Source organism: Mirounga leonina, unplaced genomic scaffold (assembly GCF_011800145.1).
Source record: "Mirounga leonina isolate KUSES-001 unplaced genomic scaffold, KU_Mleo_1.0 Mir_178, whole genome shotgun sequence".
Lineage (NCBI taxonomy): Eukaryota > Metazoa > Chordata > Mammalia > Carnivora > Phocidae > Mirounga > Mirounga leonina.
This window is the reverse complement of record NW_023270464.1, coordinates 877830-898287: the sequence shown is the minus strand read 5'-3', so window position 1 is coordinate 898287 and position 20458 is coordinate 877830. Positions and strand designations below refer to the sequence as shown.

The 20458-nt window shown below is 40.2% G+C and overlaps 1 protein-coding gene across 2 annotated transcripts in view; it reads right to left on the bottom strand.

Annotated features, from left to right (window-relative positions):
- The window catches only part of OCA2 (OCA2 melanosomal transmembrane protein), a 545103-nt gene that overhangs the window by 390047 nt on the left and 134598 nt on the right, over positions 1-20458 (bottom strand). For both annotated transcript variants that reach the window (XM_035023928.1, XM_035023929.1), the window contains one exon: positions 371-442. In XM_035023928.1, the coding sequence (XP_034879819.1) occupies positions 371-442 (72 nt within the window). The remainder of the gene's footprint in view (positions 1-370; positions 443-20458) is intronic.

Sequence of the window (20458 nt, the reverse complement as noted above, 5' to 3'; positions counted from 1 at the left end):
GTGCCAACCTCACCATTTATCACCTCTGCTCCAGGCAGGATGACCCCCTCTAGTTCCCAAGGGCTGACAGCACCAAGTCAACTCTAACACCACTCAGCTATATAGCCTGGGGCAAATGAGTGACCATGATGAGCCTTTCCTCAACCAAAATGGGGAATAAAAAATGTGTGTGTGATAAAGTCAAATGAAAAATACTCATCAGTGTTGAAAGGTTTATTAGTTCATGCTTCTAGCATGGTTCCTGAGGGAGAAATGTGGAAAGAGTATATGAAAGAATGAAAATCACCAGCTAACACCTAATTTCTAGACTGTCTTTAAATCTTATACCCTATGGAGTGGTAAGCCATTGATTCAAAATGTTACAACTTACATCTCCAATCACAGCCAGCGCTGCTAATGCCGCAAGGGAACCCAACATGGCTGCCAGGGTTCTGTGAACAATCTGGAAAAGAACGCAGGAAATTATTTTATTCTGGTCCACAGGGGTTTAAAATGCACAAAAGCCTATATTGCTATTTGTATCCATTAATGTCAGCCATTCTGTACCATATCTATTAAGAAAATAAATAAATCATGGGTCTTACTGTTTCAGTCACACACAAATAGCACAGTCTGCCTTCTAAAGAAAGCTGATTTCACTTCCTGAATAATTAGATGACCCAGAAGTAGAAGCAGAAGGCTACAGTATGTTCTATAAAGAAGCCTGCAGTAAATTGTCATTAATTATTTACCATATGATCCCTAGGCAACCAGACCATTAGTTCCACAACATAAATCAATTCTGCCCCATTACTGAGACTGTTATTAAACCAAAGGTATATTGTCAAATACTTAATCTAATTGAGACTTCAGTGTTATCACTGAATCATGAAAGTACTTTTTCTGTTTATAATTCAAATGGACATGGAATTTCTGAGACAAAATATGAAGAAAGGCAAGGATGCAGAGAAATTGGAACCCTCCAACATTGCTGGTGGGAATGTAAAATGGTGCAGCCATCATGGAAAAACTTGGCAGTTTCTCAGTAAGTTAAATAATAATTTACCATATAATCAGAAATTCAACCCCTAGGAATTTACTCCAGAGAAATGAACACATATGTCCTATTAAATTAATTAAATGAGGCCATTAAACTGAAGTGGCTCTAACACCTTAGCAGCCTACTAAGCAAACCAAAATCTAAGCCTATAATAAATGCCTCAAGGTTAAGAAATCAAAATCTAAGGACAACTCATCATAAACAGCCAACTAGACTTCCCAAATATGGCAAACACTTAGGCTATAGCTAAACAAATTATTTCCTTGCTACGCTTTCCCCTTTTCCCTGTAGAAGTCTTTCCCATACCTCCTGTTGGTAGAGCACTCCTAAGCACTCCCAGTTTGGCATTGCCCAATTCAAACAAATTTTTGCTCAAATAAACTCTTAAAAATTTACTATGCCTTGATCTTTTAATAATTCACATAAAGCATAAATGTTCATAGCAATATTATTCAAAATAGACAAAAACTGGAAACATTCCAAATGTCTATCCATGGTAAGTGGATAAAGAAAAAGTAGTATATGTTACAACCTAGAACTACTGATACATGCTATGTTATGAATGAACCCAAAATACATTATGCAAAGTGAGAGAAGTCAAACACAAAAGACTGCATATTATGTCATTCCATTTATATGAACTGTCCAGAAAAGGTTAATTTAGAGAGACAGAAAGATCAGGGTTGCCTAAGGCTGGAGGTAACAATAGAGACTGATTGCAAATGGGCCCTAGGGGTCTTTATGGGGTGATGGAACATTCTAAAACTGTATCATGCTAATAGTTGCTGCTGTGGTCTGAATGTTTGTGTCCTCCCAAAATTCATATGTTGAAATTCTGATCCCTAAAATGATAGTATTAGAAGGTGGGCTTTTGGGAGATCATGAGGTCATGAGGGCAGATTCCTCATGAATGTGATTCGTGACCTTATAAAAGAGGATCCAGAGAGATCTCTTGCTTCTTCTACCACGTGAGGATACAATGGAAAGTCTGCAACCCATAAGAAGGCCCTCACCTAACACCTCCAGAACTGTTATTTATAAGCCACTCAGTTTGTGGCATTTTGCTATAGCAGCCCTAAGAAACTAGTACTGAGAAGTGAAGACACTGCTATAATCTCTAAAAATATTGAAGCAGCTTTGGAACTGGGTAATGGGTAGAAGGTGGAAGAGTCTGGAGGGGCACGCCAAGAAAAGTCTACATTGCTACTAACAGACCATTAAAAGCAATTCTGGTTAGGGCCCAGAAGGAGAGCTGTCTGAGGAGAAGCCTCAGTCTTCATAGAGAATACCTAAGTGGTTGTGAACACAAAATGTTGGTGAAATGTCAATGGTAAAGGCCATTCTGAGGAGGTCTCACACAGAATGAGGAACATGTTATTGAACAATGGAGAATAGGTGATCCTTGTTATAAGGTGGCAAAGAACTTGGTTGAATTGTGTTTGTATCTTAGTTTGTGCAACTAAGGGATGAAATTGGCTAACTGGCTGAGGAGATTTTTAAGCAAAGAGATGAAAGTGCTGCCTGATTACTCCTCAGTGCTTGGAGTAAAATGAGAGAAGTGAGAAATTACTTAAAGATGGAATTGTTAATCAAAAAGGAAGCCAGGGCGCCTGGGTGGCTCAGTTGGTTAAGCGACTGCCTTCGGCTCAGGTCATGATCTCAGGGTCCTGGGATCGAGTCCCGCATCGGGCTTCCTGCTCCTTGGGAGCCTGCTTCTCCCTCTGCCTCTCTCTCTCTGTCTCTGTCTCTCATGAATAAATAAATAAAATCTTTAAAAAAAAAAAAAAAGGAAGCCAAACTTTAAAATTTGGAATTCTCAGCCTATCCAAACTGAAAGAAATGAGAAAGTTTATTTAGGAGAGAACACAAAGGGCATGGCCAAATTTGGTAAGGTTACCAGTTTGGATCTGACATCTCAACAGAAGCTAGGAGCTAGTCACCAAGACAATGGGGAGAATAGTCAGCTTCTAAACAGAAGCCAAGACCTGCCATCCAACACAGTGAAAGAATAGCCCAGAAGGTATTTCAGAGATCATCAGGGCTGCCCCTCCCATTCTAGGACCAGAGTGCAAAGGCCTACATGGCAGAAAGATTTCAAAGGGTGAGCCAATGCTGCTTGGCACTGCTTCACATTGTGGGCTCCAGTGGACCTAGGGCACCCAACAAAGCACAGGGGGCATGGCTTTCTCCACCTAGATTTTGAAGAATGGACCCCCTGGAACCCTAGGCTTTGGACCCAGGCATAGGACCACCAAGAGCATAAGATCACAGCAGAAAGCTGCTACTAGGGCAATGCCCAGTACAGCAGTAGACCAGTAGAGCCATGGGCCTTTGATTCCAGCCTGCAGAATGGGGTGTGTCCAGCAAAGTCATGAGGGCAGGGCTACCTAAAGCAGTGAAGGCAGGACCCTCACTGGTTTTGAACTTGCCAGGGACCCATCAATCCTTTCATCTTTCCTATTTCTCCCTTCTGTAATGGGAATATCTCTCCTATGCCTGTTCAACCATTGCATTTTGGAAGCACATCTGAGTCCACACATTCAACATCTTTGGTTCAGAGCTGGGAGAAATTTGTCTCCAGATATATATTCACTCTCATCCATATCTGATTTAGATGCTATTTAGATGAGCCTGAGGACTTCAGACTTTTAAGTTAATGCTAGAATGAGTTAGGACTTCTAGGGTTATCGAAATGGAATGAATGTATTTTGCATTTAAGAAGGACATAAATTTTGGGAAGTGAGGGGTAGAATATTATAGTCTGAATGTTTCTGTGTCCCCAAAACTGTGAGAAATAAATTTGTTGTTGATGAGGCACCCAGTCAGTGGTACTGCATTACAGCAGCCAAAACAGACTGAGATAGGTGTTAAGGGTTGGTGAACACAGAATGGAGTGCCCTCAGCACAGATGGACACTCCAGGCCCCAGGACATAGAAGGGAGCACCTCTGCCCAACAGTCAGGGACTCCTGAGATAAGAACCACCCCATCCCCTCACAGGACCCCTGGAGGAGTCTGGTGCCTCCAAAATGAAATTCAAGTAAGGCTGCTTCCTATTCACATAACAGTCAAGGCACAATGTCCAGGCAGTGGCAGACAACTGTGCTCAGGGAATGGCCAGAACAAGCTGGAGGGAGAACAGTGGGACAGATGTTTCTCCCACAGAGTCCCGAAGGGGCTTTGGGGCTAGAAACAATGAGATTTCCCAGCACATCTAGGAGAATGGCTAAAATAAAAAGTAGAAACAACACCAAATGTGGGCAAGGATGCAGACTGGCTCGCTCACATGTTCTTGTGGGAATGAAAATGGTCCAAAAAACTAAACGAGCAACTACTTTACAACCCATCAATTCCATCCCAGACATTTTATTCCAGAGAAATAAAAACCCACGTTCACAGAAAACCTGTACATGAATAATCATAGCAGCTTTATTTGTAACTGCCCCAAACTAGAAATAATCAGATGTTCTTCAAGAGGTGAGTGGTTAAACATCTATGACATGGTGAAAAGGTACAAACCACTGATAGAAGCAACATTCTTGAAATGATAAAATTATAGAAATAGTGGGCAGATTAGTAATTGTCAGTGGGAAGGGGATTATAAGGAATGGAAGGAATTGGGTGTGGATACAAAAGGGTAACATGAGGGGTCCTTGTGGGAATGGAAATGTTCTGTATCTCGAATGTGGTTACATTAATATGATGATTGTGATTTTCTACTATAGTTTTGTAAAGAGGAGCTGAATATGCCAGACCCAAAATACACCACTTTGGCATATTGATTTTTTTTTGCATAGTTTGTTTTATTATGTTGTGTTAATCACCATACATTACATCATTAGTTTTTGATGCAGTGTTCCATGATTCACTGTTTGCGTATAACACCCAGTGCTCCATTCAATACGTGCCCTCTTTAATACCAATCACCAGGCTAACGCATCCTCCCAGCCCCCTCCCCTCTAGAACCCTCAGTTTGTTTCTCAGAGTCCATAGTCTCTCATGGTTTGTCTCCCCCTCCAATTTCCCCCCCTTCATTTCTCCCTTCCTACTATCTTCTTCTTTTTTTCACATATATTATTTGTTTCAGAGGTACAGATCTGTGATTCAACAGTCTTACACAATTCACAGTGCTCACCATAGCACATACCCTCCCCAATGTCTGTCACCCAGCCACCCCATGCCTCCTACCCCCCACCACTCCAGCAACCCTGTTTGTTTCCTGAGATTAAGAATTGCTCATATCGGGCGCCTGGGTGGCTCAGTTGGTTAAGCGACTGCCTTCGGCTCAGGTCATGATCCTGGAGTCCCTGGATCGAGTCCCGCATTGGGCTCCCTGCTCGGCAGGGAGTCTGCTTCTCCCTCTGACCCTCCCAACCCTCCCCCCTCTCATGTGCTCTCTCTCTCAGTCTCTCTCTCTCAAATAAATAAATAAAATCTTTAAAAAATAAAAAAAATAATTGCTCATATCAGTGAGATCATATGATACATGTCTTTCTCTGATTGACTTATTTCACTCAGCATAATACCCTCCAGTTCCATCCACATTGTTGCAAATGGCAAGATTTCATTCCTTTTGATGGCTGCATAATATTCCATTGTACATATATACCACATCTTTATCCATTCATCTGTTGATGGGCATCTTGGTTCTTTCCATAGTTTGGCTATTGTGGACATTGCTGCTATAAACATCAGGGTGCACGTACCCATTCGGATCCCTACATTTGTATCTTTGGGGTAAATACCCAGTAGTGCAATTGAAGGGTCATATGGTAGCTCTATTTTCAACTTTATGAGGAACCTCCATACTGTTTTCCAGAGTGGCTGCACCAGCTTGCATTCCCACCAACAGTGTAGGAGGGTTCCCCTTTCTCTGCATCCCCACCAAAATCTGTCATTTCCTGACTTGTTAATTTTAGCCCTTCTGACTGGTGTGAGGTGATATCTCATTGAGGTTTTGATTTGGATTTCCCTGATGGCATATTGATTATTTTTAATTAAAGTTACTTGAGAGGGGCGCCTGGGTGGCTCAGTCATTAAGTGTCTGCCTTCAGCTCAGGTCATGATCCTGGGGTCCTAGGATCAAGCCCTGCACCAGGCTCCCTGCTCAGCGGGAATCCTGCTTCTCCCTCTCCCACTCCCCCTGCTCGTGTTCCCTCTCTCACTGTGTCTCTCCCTGTCAAATAAATAAATAAAATATTTTTAAAAAATTAAAAAAATAAAGTTACTTGAGAAACAGCTGTTACAAAAAAGACACTCTAAACCTTTTTTGTCCCCCTGAAAAGAAAAAATAAATAAATCTCCCATGTGAAAGGTATTCTCCCTGGACTAATAGGGTAGATGCCATCCTCATCACCAGAAATAGGGAAGTCAGGGCTGAGACAAGTCTTGTTATTTCACTAATTTACTACCCAAGCCCAAACCCCTTTGTCTTGTCAATTCTTCACAAATGTGTTGTTTTCTTATCTAGAAGATATAAAAGCTGCTTACTTTGGTCATTTCTTTGAGGCTCATATTTGGGGGGGCTCCTATATGTACAAAATTAGTTTTTGTTTTCTCCCAGTAATCTATCTTCTGCCAACTTAATTATCAAATCAACTGTGATATAATGATAAAAAATATATCTTTTGTCATTCAGATGACCAATATTTGTTTCTCAGATATACCTAATCTTCATCCACAGTTCCTGAAAACACTTCGGAGCTATAAAAGTGAAATGAGATTAAAGAGTGCATTTGTGTTGATGAGCACCAGGTGTTGTATGGAAGTGTTGAATCACTAAATTGTACACCTGAAACTAATATGACACTATATGTTAACTAACTAGAATTTCAATAAAAACTTTAAGGAGTGCACTTGTCATGATAAGCACCAGGTGTTGTATGGAAGTGTTGAATCACTATATGGTACACCTGAAACTAATATTACATTATATGTTAACTAACTGGAATTTAAATTAAAAATTTAAATAAGTAAGTAAATAAATATAAATAAATAAATAAATGAAATGAGTGTCTTTCATTAATGAAGGTGACTTTTGGACCCTACTCAAGGGCAGTGGCTGGTTGCCAGGAGGACCAACCATGTGATTAGAGGATTAAAACTGTTAATTTCACTCCCCAACCTCCAGAGAGAGTAGAGGGGCTGCATCGACCAATAGCCAATGATTTATTTAATTACTATGTAATGAAGTCTCCATAAAAACAAACAAGGATAGCTTTTGGTCCTTATTTTCAGAGAGCTTCCATGCTTGAGGAACCAGAACACTTCCACATGCCATCAAGCTGGGCCCCAAGCTCCATGACAACAGAAGCTCTTTTCTTGGGGACCTTGCCCTATGTATCTCTTCACATTCTTTAATAAACTGATAAACATAAGTAAGTGTTTCCCTGAGTTCCATGAGTCACTATAGCAAATTAATCAAACCTAAGGAGGAAGTTGTTGGAACCTCTAATCTGTTGCCAGTTGGTCAGAAGCCTGGGGCTTATGACTGGTTTCTGAAGTCAGGAGTGGGCACTGAATGCCTACCCTGTGGAATCTGATGCTATCACTGAGTAGTGTCATAATTGAGTTAAATTCTCAGGTGTCTGAGAATTGCTTGGTGTTGGTGGGGACTCCCATGCTGGAATTGACTCTGGGAACCCTAAACGACCAGCCAAAGAATGTAGGCAAGAAAGAGGAAAATTTCTCCCATCCCCACAGTACTACCATTGGAGGAAAGTAGATAAAGAGTACAGGGAATCACTGTATGTCTTTCAACTACATGTGAATATGCAGCTATGTCAAAATTAAAACTTTAATTTAAAAAAAGGCATGCTTCTCTCCTCTAAGACATTGCTAAACTTAAATCAAGGACAGACCGTAGGATCCTATTCAGCATACAATTTACAATAAAAAAGCAAAAAAAAAAACTTTTTTAAAGAAAAAGAACATATGGGTTCAAATCAGATGACCCCAAGGATCCTTTTCATTCCAGAATTCCATGGCAATATCTTCCTAAATTTGGAAAGCTGAAATTAATGCCATCAAAATATAAGCAGCTTTCACAACACGATGCTTACTTTAATTAAAAAATAGCAACAACAGTGCACTGGCACTGCTCCCAGCATTGAGGACTCAGCAATAAAGAGACAGGAATGCCCTGGCTGTGTGCAGCCCAGTCCCTGTAAACAAGAAATGAGTGTTTGGTAAACAGAGTGAGGGATGTCATGGGACAGAGAGGCCTGAAGGTATGACACAGTCAGGACACAGGACACCTAGAGAAGGAGAGGAGACTCAGGTCCAAATAGGTGTCAGGGCCAAGAGGGGCTTCAGTGTCAGTGGCAGAAGGGAAGGAGAGGAGAGGCCAGCAGTCAGGACAGGCAATTGGGCCATGGTCAGGAGAGGTTTGGGTTTAATTTCATCATTTCTCATTCAAAAACAAACCAACTACTTGCCAAAAAAATTGCACATCTTCCCTGCTTTGTATGTGTGTATATGAGAAAGAATAAAGAACAGTGAGAAAGAATTAAAGGAAAATGTTGAGGATCAACAAACTTCAAGAAGGCACGGAGCCTTGAGTGAGTTCTAAGCAGTCTGAGTGTGTGTTAATTTTCCCTGCTTTTGTTTAATCCAATGAGGCAGGTTGCCAAGAAGCAGTTCTTTTCCTTCTCACCATGGTTCCAAGGCAGGTTACACTTGTCTTATTTTTTTCTATTTTTGAAAGCATTACATAGAACATTTTTCTAATTGGTCAAAAGTGGTTTTTAATGCACTTGACATTAAAATCACTGAAAACTTCATGAAAGATTATAAATTAAAGCACTGTACATAATTTCATGAGTCTGCACATAAATGCATTCTGCTCAGAGGTTTCAAATCATTTTAGAAACAACTTTCATGAACAACAATGTACCTCTATATTTTGCCTGCTATGTATGATATACTACAGAAACCTAAAATTAAGTTCACAATCTACATTGAATTGCAACTTTTCTCAACAGTGCTCACAGAGACCACTTTTATGTGATGCAATGCCTTTTTAACTATTATTTTTACAAATAACACAGGCAAAGCTGTTTCAAAATGTCAATAAATTATTCTGAGCAATGTAGGTTCCAACAACCTTGACAGGTGTCATACTAATTGCAGAGCCTCTATTAATAAAGGCAACCACTTTCAAAGTATTATGCAGTAGATTGCAAAGGTGGTGATAAAGTTCCACTTTAACTGCATTCCTTATGATTTCATTAAGGGCTTAAATCAGTTATATTCAGTTATGTCAGTTATTCTATTACATAAAAAAATACATATTCTGCTATTATGACAATGTAGCCTTATACTAGTGCAAGAAGAAAGAAAAGAGGAAGGAGAAGAATGAGAAGAAGGTAAGAGAGGAGGAGGGAAGAGGTGAAGGAGAGAGACAGAGAAAGTGACACTATCAAAGGACACCACAGTGATCCAGGTCTTCATTAGAACCAGTGCCTTGAAACCTAAACATTATCCTCATTTTGAATCAGTGTTCTTTGCCTTCTCCCTCACCCTGTCCCGAGACTAACCACACTGGGCTTGAATGATCCTTGGGTGCTTGGAACCAGCCATGACCTCTCACCCTGTACACCACTTGTCAGGCCCCCTTCTAACTAGCAGCACCTTCAGCCATTGCTCTGCTAAGTCTCACATAACATGGAAGATGGATGGAACATTAAGTGCGTTCCAAAGATCTTGAATTCCTTGAAGTGTTGATAATCTTAGCTCAACAGAAGACCCTGTGGGCCAACAGGCATGGGAGATGCTGGTTAAACATAGATTCACATATGCCTCTCTGCAATGTTTCCAAAACCATAATTGCTACTGGATTCTCCTCCCAAGATGCATCCAGAAGGAAGAAATGAAAGAACATACACCCTGGGAGGGGCCACAGGTTATCTGGGAGTCAATGCATAGCCCCACTAGTCCACTGAGGCCACACAAGCAGGCATGACAAATACCAGTCTGAGCAGAGCCTCAGAGGTGCTGTTCAGACAACAGTCCTGCCATCAAGTCCCAGCAGAGCAGAAAGCAGTGGGTTGTAAGTCACTGGGATATTTCAGTGAGCTGTGGACACAGAAAATGTTGACTAAGGAGGAGGAGCAAGATGGAGGCAGAGTAGGAGACCTAAATTTCGTCTAGTCCCAGGAATTCAGCTAGATAGGTATCAAACCATTCTGAACACCTGCGATACGAACTCAACAGGAGATCAAAGAAAAGAATGGCAGCAATGCTCTACACAGGAAAGTGACCACTTTCTGGAAGGTAGGACGTGAAGAAAGGTGAATCCGAGGCGATATACGGGAAGATAGACCACAGGGGGAGGGAGCCTGTCAGCCAGCTACCAGCAGATAGAGCAGCAGAGCACAAAATCGGAACTTTTAGAAGTTGGCTCTGCTGAGGGATGTTGCTCCAGTGGCTAAGTGGGGGGTGGAACCCCCACTGGGACAGTGTAGTCTCAGGACCCTTGGGGTAACAGGAAGACCGGGGGTGCCTGAGTGCGGCAGAACTCCCAGGTATCAGAGCAGGGAAGCTGGCAGCAAAGACAGAGCCAAGGAGTGGGCTCTCAGCTCGGGGTTGCCATAAACCATGATCCGTGGCACAGTTGGGCCACTGCTCTTCCAGCAGAGACCCAAAAAGCGGCAGATCCAGGGAGGCTCCCCTTCCTCTCCTGGGAGGAGCGGTGCATTTGGGACTCCACACGGGGTCATGTGCCAGAGATAGAAATGCTTGGTCACAGTCTGGGTGAGCATGGAGTGCAGCTGGAGACCAGGGAGACAGGAGTGACTGACTGCTTTTCTCTGGGGGCGCACTGAGGAGTGGGGCCCCGAGTTCTTGGCTCCTCTGGGGTGGAGATTGGGAGGCCGCCATTTCCAATCTCATCCTCCAAAGCTGTACGGAAAGCTTGCAGGGAACAAAAGCTCCCAAGAGCAAACCCAACCAGATTACTTAGCCCGGACCCGGCAAGGGTGGGGCAATTCTGCCTCCAGCAAAGACACTTGGGAACCACAGGAACAGGCCCTTCCCCCAGAAGATCAGCAAGAACGGCCAGCCAAGACCAAGTTTACTGATCAACGAGAATGGCAGAACTCCAGCACTAGGGGGATACAGCACATAGAATTCATGGCTTTTTCCCCCTGATTCTTTAGTCTTTGAAAGTTAATTTTTTTTTTCTATTTTTTGAAAAATTTTTCTTTTTCCCTTTTTCAACCAAAATCTTATAAATCCCTTTTTAAAAAATCCTTTTTATTTTTCATTTTTTGAGTCATATTCTATCCCTTCATAGCAGTTAACCTTATTTTTGGTATATATATATATATATATAAATTGTTCTCTCTTTAAAATTTTGGGATACAGTTTCTTCTAACAGACCAAAATATACACTAAATCCCTAGTGTATGGCTTTGTTCTAATCTCCTGCCTGATCATTCTCTCCCTTTCTTATTTTTTTTTTAATTTTTCGTCTTTCTTTCTTCAACCAACTTCTTACTTATTAATTCCTTTTATAAAATCTTTTATAATTTTCAACTTTACAGTCATGTTCTATCACTTCATCATATTTACCCTTATTTTTGTACATATATAAGTTTTCTTTGTTTAAAATTCTGGGAGGCACTTTCTTCTAACAGACCAAAATACACCCAAAATCTAGTGTGTGGCACTGATCTATTCACAAGCCTGATCATATCTGATCATATTCTTTTTTCTCTCTCTCTTTTTTCTTTCTTTCCCTTTCTTTTTCCCCCATTTCAGGTCTCTTCTGATTTGTTTAGTGTATATCTTTTTGGGGTCATTGTTACCCTGTTAGCATTTTGTTCTCTCATTCATCTGTTCTCCTCTGTACAAAATGACAAGAAGGAAAAAATCACCTCAAAAAAAAGAACAAGAGGCAGTACCGACTGACAGGAACCTACTCAATATGGACATTAGTAAGATGTCGGAACTAGAGTTCAGAATGACAATTATAAAGATACGAGGTGGCCTTGAAAAAAGCATGGAAGTTATTACAGAAACCCTTTCTGGAGAAGTAAAAGAACTAAAATCTAACCAAGTCGAAATCAAAAAGGCTATTAATGAGGTGCAATAAAAAATGGAGGCTATAACTGCTAGGATAAATGAGACAGAAGAGAGAATTAGTGCTATACAACACAAAATGACGGAAAATAAAGAAGCTGAGAAAAAGAAAGCTAAACAACTACGGGATCACGAGGGCAGAATTCGAGAGATAAGTAATACCATAAGACAAAACAATATTAGAATAATTGGGATCCCAGAAGAAGAAGAAAGAGAGGGGCAGAAGATATATTGGAGCAAATTATAGCAGAGACCTTCCCTAATTTGGGGAAGAAAACAGGCATGAAAATCCAGGAGGCACAGAGAATCCCTCTCAAAATCAATAAAAATAGATTAACACCCAGATATCTAATAGTAAAACTTACAAGTCTCAGAGACAAAGAGAAATCCTGAAAGCAGCTTGGGACAAGAGGTCTGTAACGTACAATGGTAGAAATATTAGATTGGCAACAGACCTATCCACAGAGACCTGGCAGGCCAGAAAGGACTGGCAGGATATATTCAGAGTACTAAATGAGAAAAATAGGCAGCCAAGAATACTATATCCAGCTAGGCTGTCATTGAAAATAGAAGGAGGGATAAAAAGCTTCCAGGACAAACAAAAACTAAAGGAATTTGTAAACACAAAACCAGCCCTACAAGAAATATTGAAAGGGGTTCTCTAAGCAAAGAGAGAGCCTAAACGTAACATAGATCAGAAAGGAACACAGACAATACACAGTAACGGTCACCTTACAGGAAGTACAATGGCCCTAAATTCCTATCTTTCAATAGTTACCCTGAATGTAAATGGGCTCAATGCCCCAATCAAAAGACACAGGCTATCAGATTAAAAAACAAGACCCATCCATATGCTGTCAGCAAGAGACTCATTTTAGACCCAAAGACACCCCCAGATTGAAAGTGACGGGGTGTAAACCATTTACCATGCTAATGGACACCAAAAGAAAGCTGGGGTGGCAATACTTAGACAAATTAGATTTTAAACCAAAGACTGTAATAAGAGATGAGGAAGGACACTATATCCTACTTAAAGGGTCTATCCAACAAGAAGATCTAACAATTGTAAATATCTATGCCCCTAACATGGGAGCAGCCAATTATATAAGGCAACTAATAACAAAAGCAAAGAAACACATTGACAATAATACAATAATAGTGGGAGACATTAACACCCCCCTCACTGAAATGGACAGATCATCTAAGCAAAAGATCAACAAGGAAATAAAGACTTCAAATGGCACACTGGACCAAATGGACTTCACAGATATATTCAGAACATTTCATCCTAAAGCAACAGAATACACATTCTTCTCTAGTGTCCACGGAACATTCTCCATAATAGATCACATCCTAGGTCACAAATCAGGTCTCAACTGGTACGAAAAGATTGGGATTATTCCCTGCCTATTTTCAGACCACAATGCCTTGAAATTAGAACTCAATCACAAGAGGAAAGTCGGAAAGGACTCAAATACATGGAGGCTAAAGAACATCCTACTAAAGAATGAATGGGTCAACCAGGAAACTAAAGAAGAATTAACAATATTCATGGAAACAAATGAAAATGAAAACACAACTGTTCAAAATCTTTGGGATGCCACAAAGGCTGTCCTAAGAGGAAAGTATATAGCAATACAAGCCTTCCTCAAGAAACAAGAAAGTTCTCAAATACAGAACCTAGCCCCACACCTAAAGGAGCTGGAGAAAGAACAGCAAATAAAGCCTAAACCCAGCAGGAGAAGAGAAATAATAAAGATCAGAGCAGAAATTAACGAAATAGAAACCAAAAGAACAGTAGGACAGATCAACGAAACTAGGAGCTGGTTCTTTGAAAGAATTAACAAGATTGATAAACCCCTGGCCAGACTTATCAAAAAGAGAAGAGAAATGACCCAAATTAATAAAATCATGAATGAAAGGGGAGAGATCACAACAAACACCAAGAAATAAAATCAATTATAAGAACATATTATGAGCAACTCTATGCCAGCAAATTAGATAATCTGGAAGAAATGGATGCATTCCTGAGATGTATAAACCACCAAAACTGAACCAGGATGAAATAGAAAACCTGAACAGACCTATAACCACTAAGGAAATTGAAGCAGTCATCAAAAATCTCCCAAAAAACAAAAGCCCAGGGCCAGGTGGCTTCCCAGGGGAATTCTACCAACATTTCAAGAATTAATACCTATTCTTCTGAAACTGTTCCAAATAATAGAAATGGAAGGAAACCTTCCAAACTCGTTTTATGAGGCCAGCATTACCTTGATCCCCAAACTAGACAAAGACCCCATCAAAAAGGAGAATTACAGACCAATATCCCTGATGAACATGGATGCAAAAACGCTCACCAAAATACTAGCCAATAGGATCCAACAGTACATTAAAAGGATGATTCACCACGACCAAGTGGGATTTATCCCTGGGCTGCAAGGTTGGTTCAACATCCACAAATCAATCAATGTGATATAATACCTTAATAAAAGAAAGAACAGGAACCATATGACCCTCTCAATAGATGCAGAAAAAGCATTTGACAAAGTACAGCATCCTTTCTTGATTAAAACTCTTCAGAGTGTAGGGGTAGAGGGTACATACCTCAATATCATAAAAGCCATCTATGAAAAATCCACAGCAGATATCATTCTCAATGGAGAAAAACTGAGAGCTTTCACCCTAAGACCAGGAACATGGCAGGGATGTCCACTATTACCACTGCTATTCAACATAGTACTAGAAGTCCTAGCCACAGCAATCAGACAACAAAAAGAAATCAAAGGCATCCAAATCGGCAATGAAGAAGTCAAACTCTCACTCTTTGCAGATGATATGATACTTTATGTGGAAAACCCAAAAGACTCCACCCCCAAACTGCTAGAACTCATACAGGAATTCAGTCAAGTGGCAGGATATAAAATCAATGCACAGAAGTCAGTGGCATACCTATACACCAACAACAAGACAGAAGAAAGAGAAATTAAGGAGTCAATCCCATTTACAATTGCACCCAGAATCATAAATACCTAGGAATAAATCTAACCAAAGAGGCAAAGAATCTGTACTCAGAAAACTATAAATTACTCATGAAAGAAATTGAGGAAGACACAAAGAAGTGGAAAAACGTTCCATGCTCATGGATTGGAAGTACAAATATGTGAAGATGTCAATGCTACCTAGAGCAATCTACACATTCAATGCCATCCCCATCAAAATACAATCCACTTTTTTCAAAGAAACGGAACAAAGAATCCTGACATTTGTATGGAACCAGAAAAGACCCCAAATGTTGAAAAAGAAAAGCAAGTCTGGTGGCATCACAATTCTGGACTTCAAGCTCTATTACAAAGCTGTCATCATCAAGACAGTATGGTACTGGCACAAAAACAGACACATAGATCAAAGGAACAGAACAGAGAGCCCAGAAATGGACCCTCAACTCTATGGTCAACTCATCTTCGACAAAGCAGGAGAGAATGTCCAATGGAAAAAAGACAGTCTCTTCAACAAATGGTGTTGGGAAAATTGGACAGCCACATGCAGAAGAATGATACTGGACCATTTCCTTACACCACAAACAAAAATAAAGTCAAAATGGATGAAAAACCTAAATGTGAGACAGGAAACCATCAAAATCCTAGAGGAGAACATAGGCAGCAACCTCTTCGACCTCAGCTGCAGCAACTTCTTCTTAGAAACTTCGCCAAAGGCAAGGGAAGCAAGGGCAAAAATGAACTATTGGGACTTCATCAAGATAAAAAGCTTTGGCACAGCAAAAGAAACAGTCAACAAAACCAAAAGACAAGTGACAGAATAGGAGAAAATATTTGCAAATGACATATCAGATAAAGGGCTAGTATCCAAAATCTATAAAGAACTTACCAAACTCAACACCCAAAGAACAAATGATCCAATCAAGAAATGGGCATAAGACATGAACAGACATTTTTCCAAAGAAGACATCCAAATGGCCAACAGACACATGAAAAAAGTGCTCAATATCGCTCGGCATCAGGGAAATCCAAATCAAAACCTCAATGAGATACCACCTCACACCAGTCAGAATGGCTAAAATTAACAAGTCAGGAAATGACAGATGTTGGCGGGGATGCGGAGAAAGGGGAACCCTCCTCCACTGTTGGTGGGAATGCAAGCTGGTGCAGCCACTCTGGAAGACAGTGTGGAGGTTCCTCAAAAAGTAGAATATAGAGCTACCATACGACCCTTCAATTGCACTACTGGGTATTTACCCCAAAGATACAAATGTAGTGTTCTGAAGGGGTACATGCACCCCAGTGTTTATAGCAGCAATGTCCACAATAGCCAAACTATGGAAAGAGCCAAGATATCCATCAACAGATGAATGGATAAAGAAGATGTGGTATATATATACACAATGGAATATTATGCAGCCATCAAAACAAAACAAAACAAAACAAAACACGAAATCTTGCCATTTGCAACGATGTGGATGGAATTGGAGGGTATTATGCTGAGCGAAATAAGTCAGTCAGAGAAAGACATGTATCATATGATCTCACTGATATGAGGAATTCTTAATCTCAGGAAACAAACTGAGGGTTGCTGGAGTGGTGGGGTGGGACGGATGGAATGGCTGTGTGATAGACACTGGGGAGGGTATGTGCTATGGTGAGTGCTGTGAATTGTGTAAGACTGATGAATCACAGACCTGTACTTCTGAAACAAATAATACATTATATGTTAACAAAAAAAGAGAGAGAGAGAGAGAGAGAAGATAGTCGGAAGGGTAAAATGAAGGGGGTAAATCTGAGGGGTAGATGAACCATGAGAGACTATGGACTATGAAAAACAGAGGGTTCTAGAGGGGAGGGAGGTGGGGGGATGAGTTAGTCTGGTGATGGGTATTAAAGAGGGCATGTACTGAATGGAGCACTGGGTGTTATATGCAAACAATGAATCATGGAACACTATATCAAAAACTAATGATGTAATGTATGGTGATTAACATAGCATAATAAAATAAAATTTAAAGGTTGGTGGAGCAAGATGGCAGAGGAGTCGGAGACCAGGATTTCGTCCCCTCTCAGGAATTCAGCTGGATAGGGATCAAACCATTCTGAACACCTACAAACTCAACAGGAGATCGAAGAAAAGAAGAGCAACAACTCTCTCATCAGAAAAGCGTCCACTTTCTGGAAGGTCTTTTCTGATTTGTTTAGAGTATATTTTCTGGGGACGTTGTTACTCTGCTAGCATTTTGTTCTCTCATTAATCTATTCTCCTCTGCACAAAATGACAAGATGGAAAAAATCACCTCAACAAAAAGAACAAGAGGTAGTACCAACTGCCAGGGACTTACTCAATACGGACATTAGTACAATGTCAGATCTAGAGTTCAGAATCATCACTTTAAAGATACTAGCTGGGCTTGAAAAAAGCATGGAAGTTATTAGAGAAACCCTTTCTGGAGGAGTAAAAGAACTAAAACCCAACCAAGTAGAAATCAAAAAGGCTATTAATGAGGTGCAATCAAACATGGGGGCGCTAACTGCTAGGATAAATGAGGCAGAAGAGAGAATCAGTAATATAGAAGATGAAATGATGGAAAATAAAGAAGCTGAGAAAAAGAGAGATAAACAACTACTGGATCACGAGGGCAGAATTCGAGAGATAAGCGATATCATAAGATGAAACAACATTAGAATAATTGGGATCCCAGAAGAAGAAGAGAGAGAGGGGCAGAAGGTATAATGGGGCAAATTATAGCAGAGAACTTCCCTAATTTGGGGAAGGAAACAGGCATGAAAATCCAGGAAGCACAGAGAACCCCTCTCAAAATTAGTAAAAATTGGTCAACACTCCGACATCTAATAGTAAAACTTACGAGTCTCATAGACAAAGAGAAAATCGTGAAAGCAGCTCGGGAGAAGAGATATATAACCTACAAGGGTAGAAACATTAGATTGGCAACAGACCTATCCACAGAGACCTGGCAGGCCAGAAAGGACTGGCAGGATATATTCAGAGCACTAAATGAGAAAAATAGGCAGCCAAGAATACTCTATCCAGCTAGGCTGTCATTGAAAATTGAAGGAGAGATCAAAAGCTTCCAGGACAAACAAAAGCTAAAGGAATTTGCAAACACAAAACCAGCCCTACAGGAAATCTTGAAAGGGGTCCTCTAAGCAAAGAGAGAGCCTAAAAGCAACATACACCAGAAAGGAACACAGACAATATACAATAACAGTCACCTTACAGGCAATAAAATGGCACTAAATTCCTATCTTTCAATAGTTACCCTGAATGTAAATGGGCTCAATGCCCCAATAAAAAGACACAGGCTATCAGACTGGATTAAAAAACAAGACCCATCCATATGCTGTGTGCAAGAGACTCATTTTAGACCCAAAGACACCCCCATATTGAAAGTGAGGGGGTGGAAAACAATTTACCATGATAATGGACACCAAAAGAAAGCTGGGGTGGCAATCCTTATATCAGACAAATTAGATTTTAAACCAAAGACTGTAATAAGAGATGAGGAAGGACACTATATCCTACTTAAAGGATCTATCCAACAAGAAGATCTAACAATTGTAAATATCTATGCCCCTAACATGGGAACAGCCAATTATATAAGGCAACTAATAACAAAAGCAAAGAAACACATCGACAACAATACAATAATAGTGGGAGACTTTAACACCCTCCTCACTGAAATGGACAGATCGTCTAAGCAAAAGATCAACAAGGAAATAAAGACTTTAAATGACACATTGGACCAAATGGACTTTACAGACATATTCAGAACATTCCACCCCAAAGCAACGGAATACACATTCTTCTCTAGTGCCCATGGAACATTCTCCAGAATAGATCACATCCTAGGTCATAAATCAGGTCTCAACCGGTAACAAAAGATTGGGATCATTCCCTGCCTATTTTCAGACCAAAATGCTTTGAAACTAGAACTCAATCACAAGAGGAAAGTCAGAAAGAACTCAAACACATGGAGGCTAAAGAGCATACTACTGAAGAATGAATGGGTCAACCAGGAAATTAAAGAAGAATTAAAAAAATACATGGAAACCAATGAAAATGAAAACACAACTATTCAAAATCTTTGGGATGCAGCAAAGGCAGTCCTAAGAGGAAAGTATATAGCAATACAAGCCTTCCTCAAGAAGCAAGAAAGGTCTCAAGTATACAACCTAACCCTCCACCTAAAGGAGCTGGAGAAAGAACAGCAAATAAAGCCTAAACCCAGCAGGAGAAGAGAAATAATAAAGATCAGAGCAGAAATCAATGAAATAGAAACTAAAAGAACAGTAGAACAGATCAACGAAACTAGGAGCTGGTTCTTTGAAAGAATTAACAAGATTGATAAACCCCTGGCCAGACTTATCAAAAAGAGAAGAGAAATGACCCATCAACAAAATCATGAATGAAAGAGGAGAGATCACAACCAACACCAAAGAAATACAAACAATTATAAGAACATATTATGAGTAACTCTATGCCAGCAAATTAGATAACCTGGAAGAGATGGATGCATTCCTAGAGATGTATCAACTACCAAAACTGAACCAGGATGAAATAGAAAACCTGAACAGACCTATAACCACTAAGGAAATTGAAGCAGTCATCAAAAATCTCCCAAAAAACAAAAGCCCAGGGCCAGATGGCTTCCCCGGGGAATTCTACCAAACATTTCAAGAAGAATTAATACCTATTCTTCTGAAACTGTTCCAAAAAATAGAAATGGAAGGAAAACTTCCAAACTCATTTTATGAGGCCAGCATTACCTTGATCCCAAAACCAGACAAAGACCCCATCAAAAAGGAGAATTACAGACCAATATCCCTGATGAACATGGATGCAAAAATTCTCACCAAAATACTAGCCAATAGGATCCAACAGTACATTAAAAGGATGATTCACCACGACCAAGTGGAATTTATCCCTGGGCTGCAAGGTTGGTTCAACATCCACAAATCAATCAATGTGATACAATACATTAACAAAAGAAAGAACAAGAATCATATGATCCTCTCAATAAATGCAGAAAAAGCTTTTGACAAAGTACAGCATCCTTTCTTGATTAAAACTCTTCAGAGTGTAGGGGTAGAGGGTACATACCTCAATATCATAAAAGCCATCTATGAAAAACCTACAGCGAATATCATTCTCAATGGTGAAGGCGGCAGTGATGTCCACTATCACCACTGCTATTCAACATAGTTTTGGAAGTCCTAGCCACAGCAATCAGACAACAAAAAGAAATCAAAGGCATCCAAATTGGCAAAGAAGAAGTCAAACTCTCACTCTTTGCAGATGATATGATACTTTATGT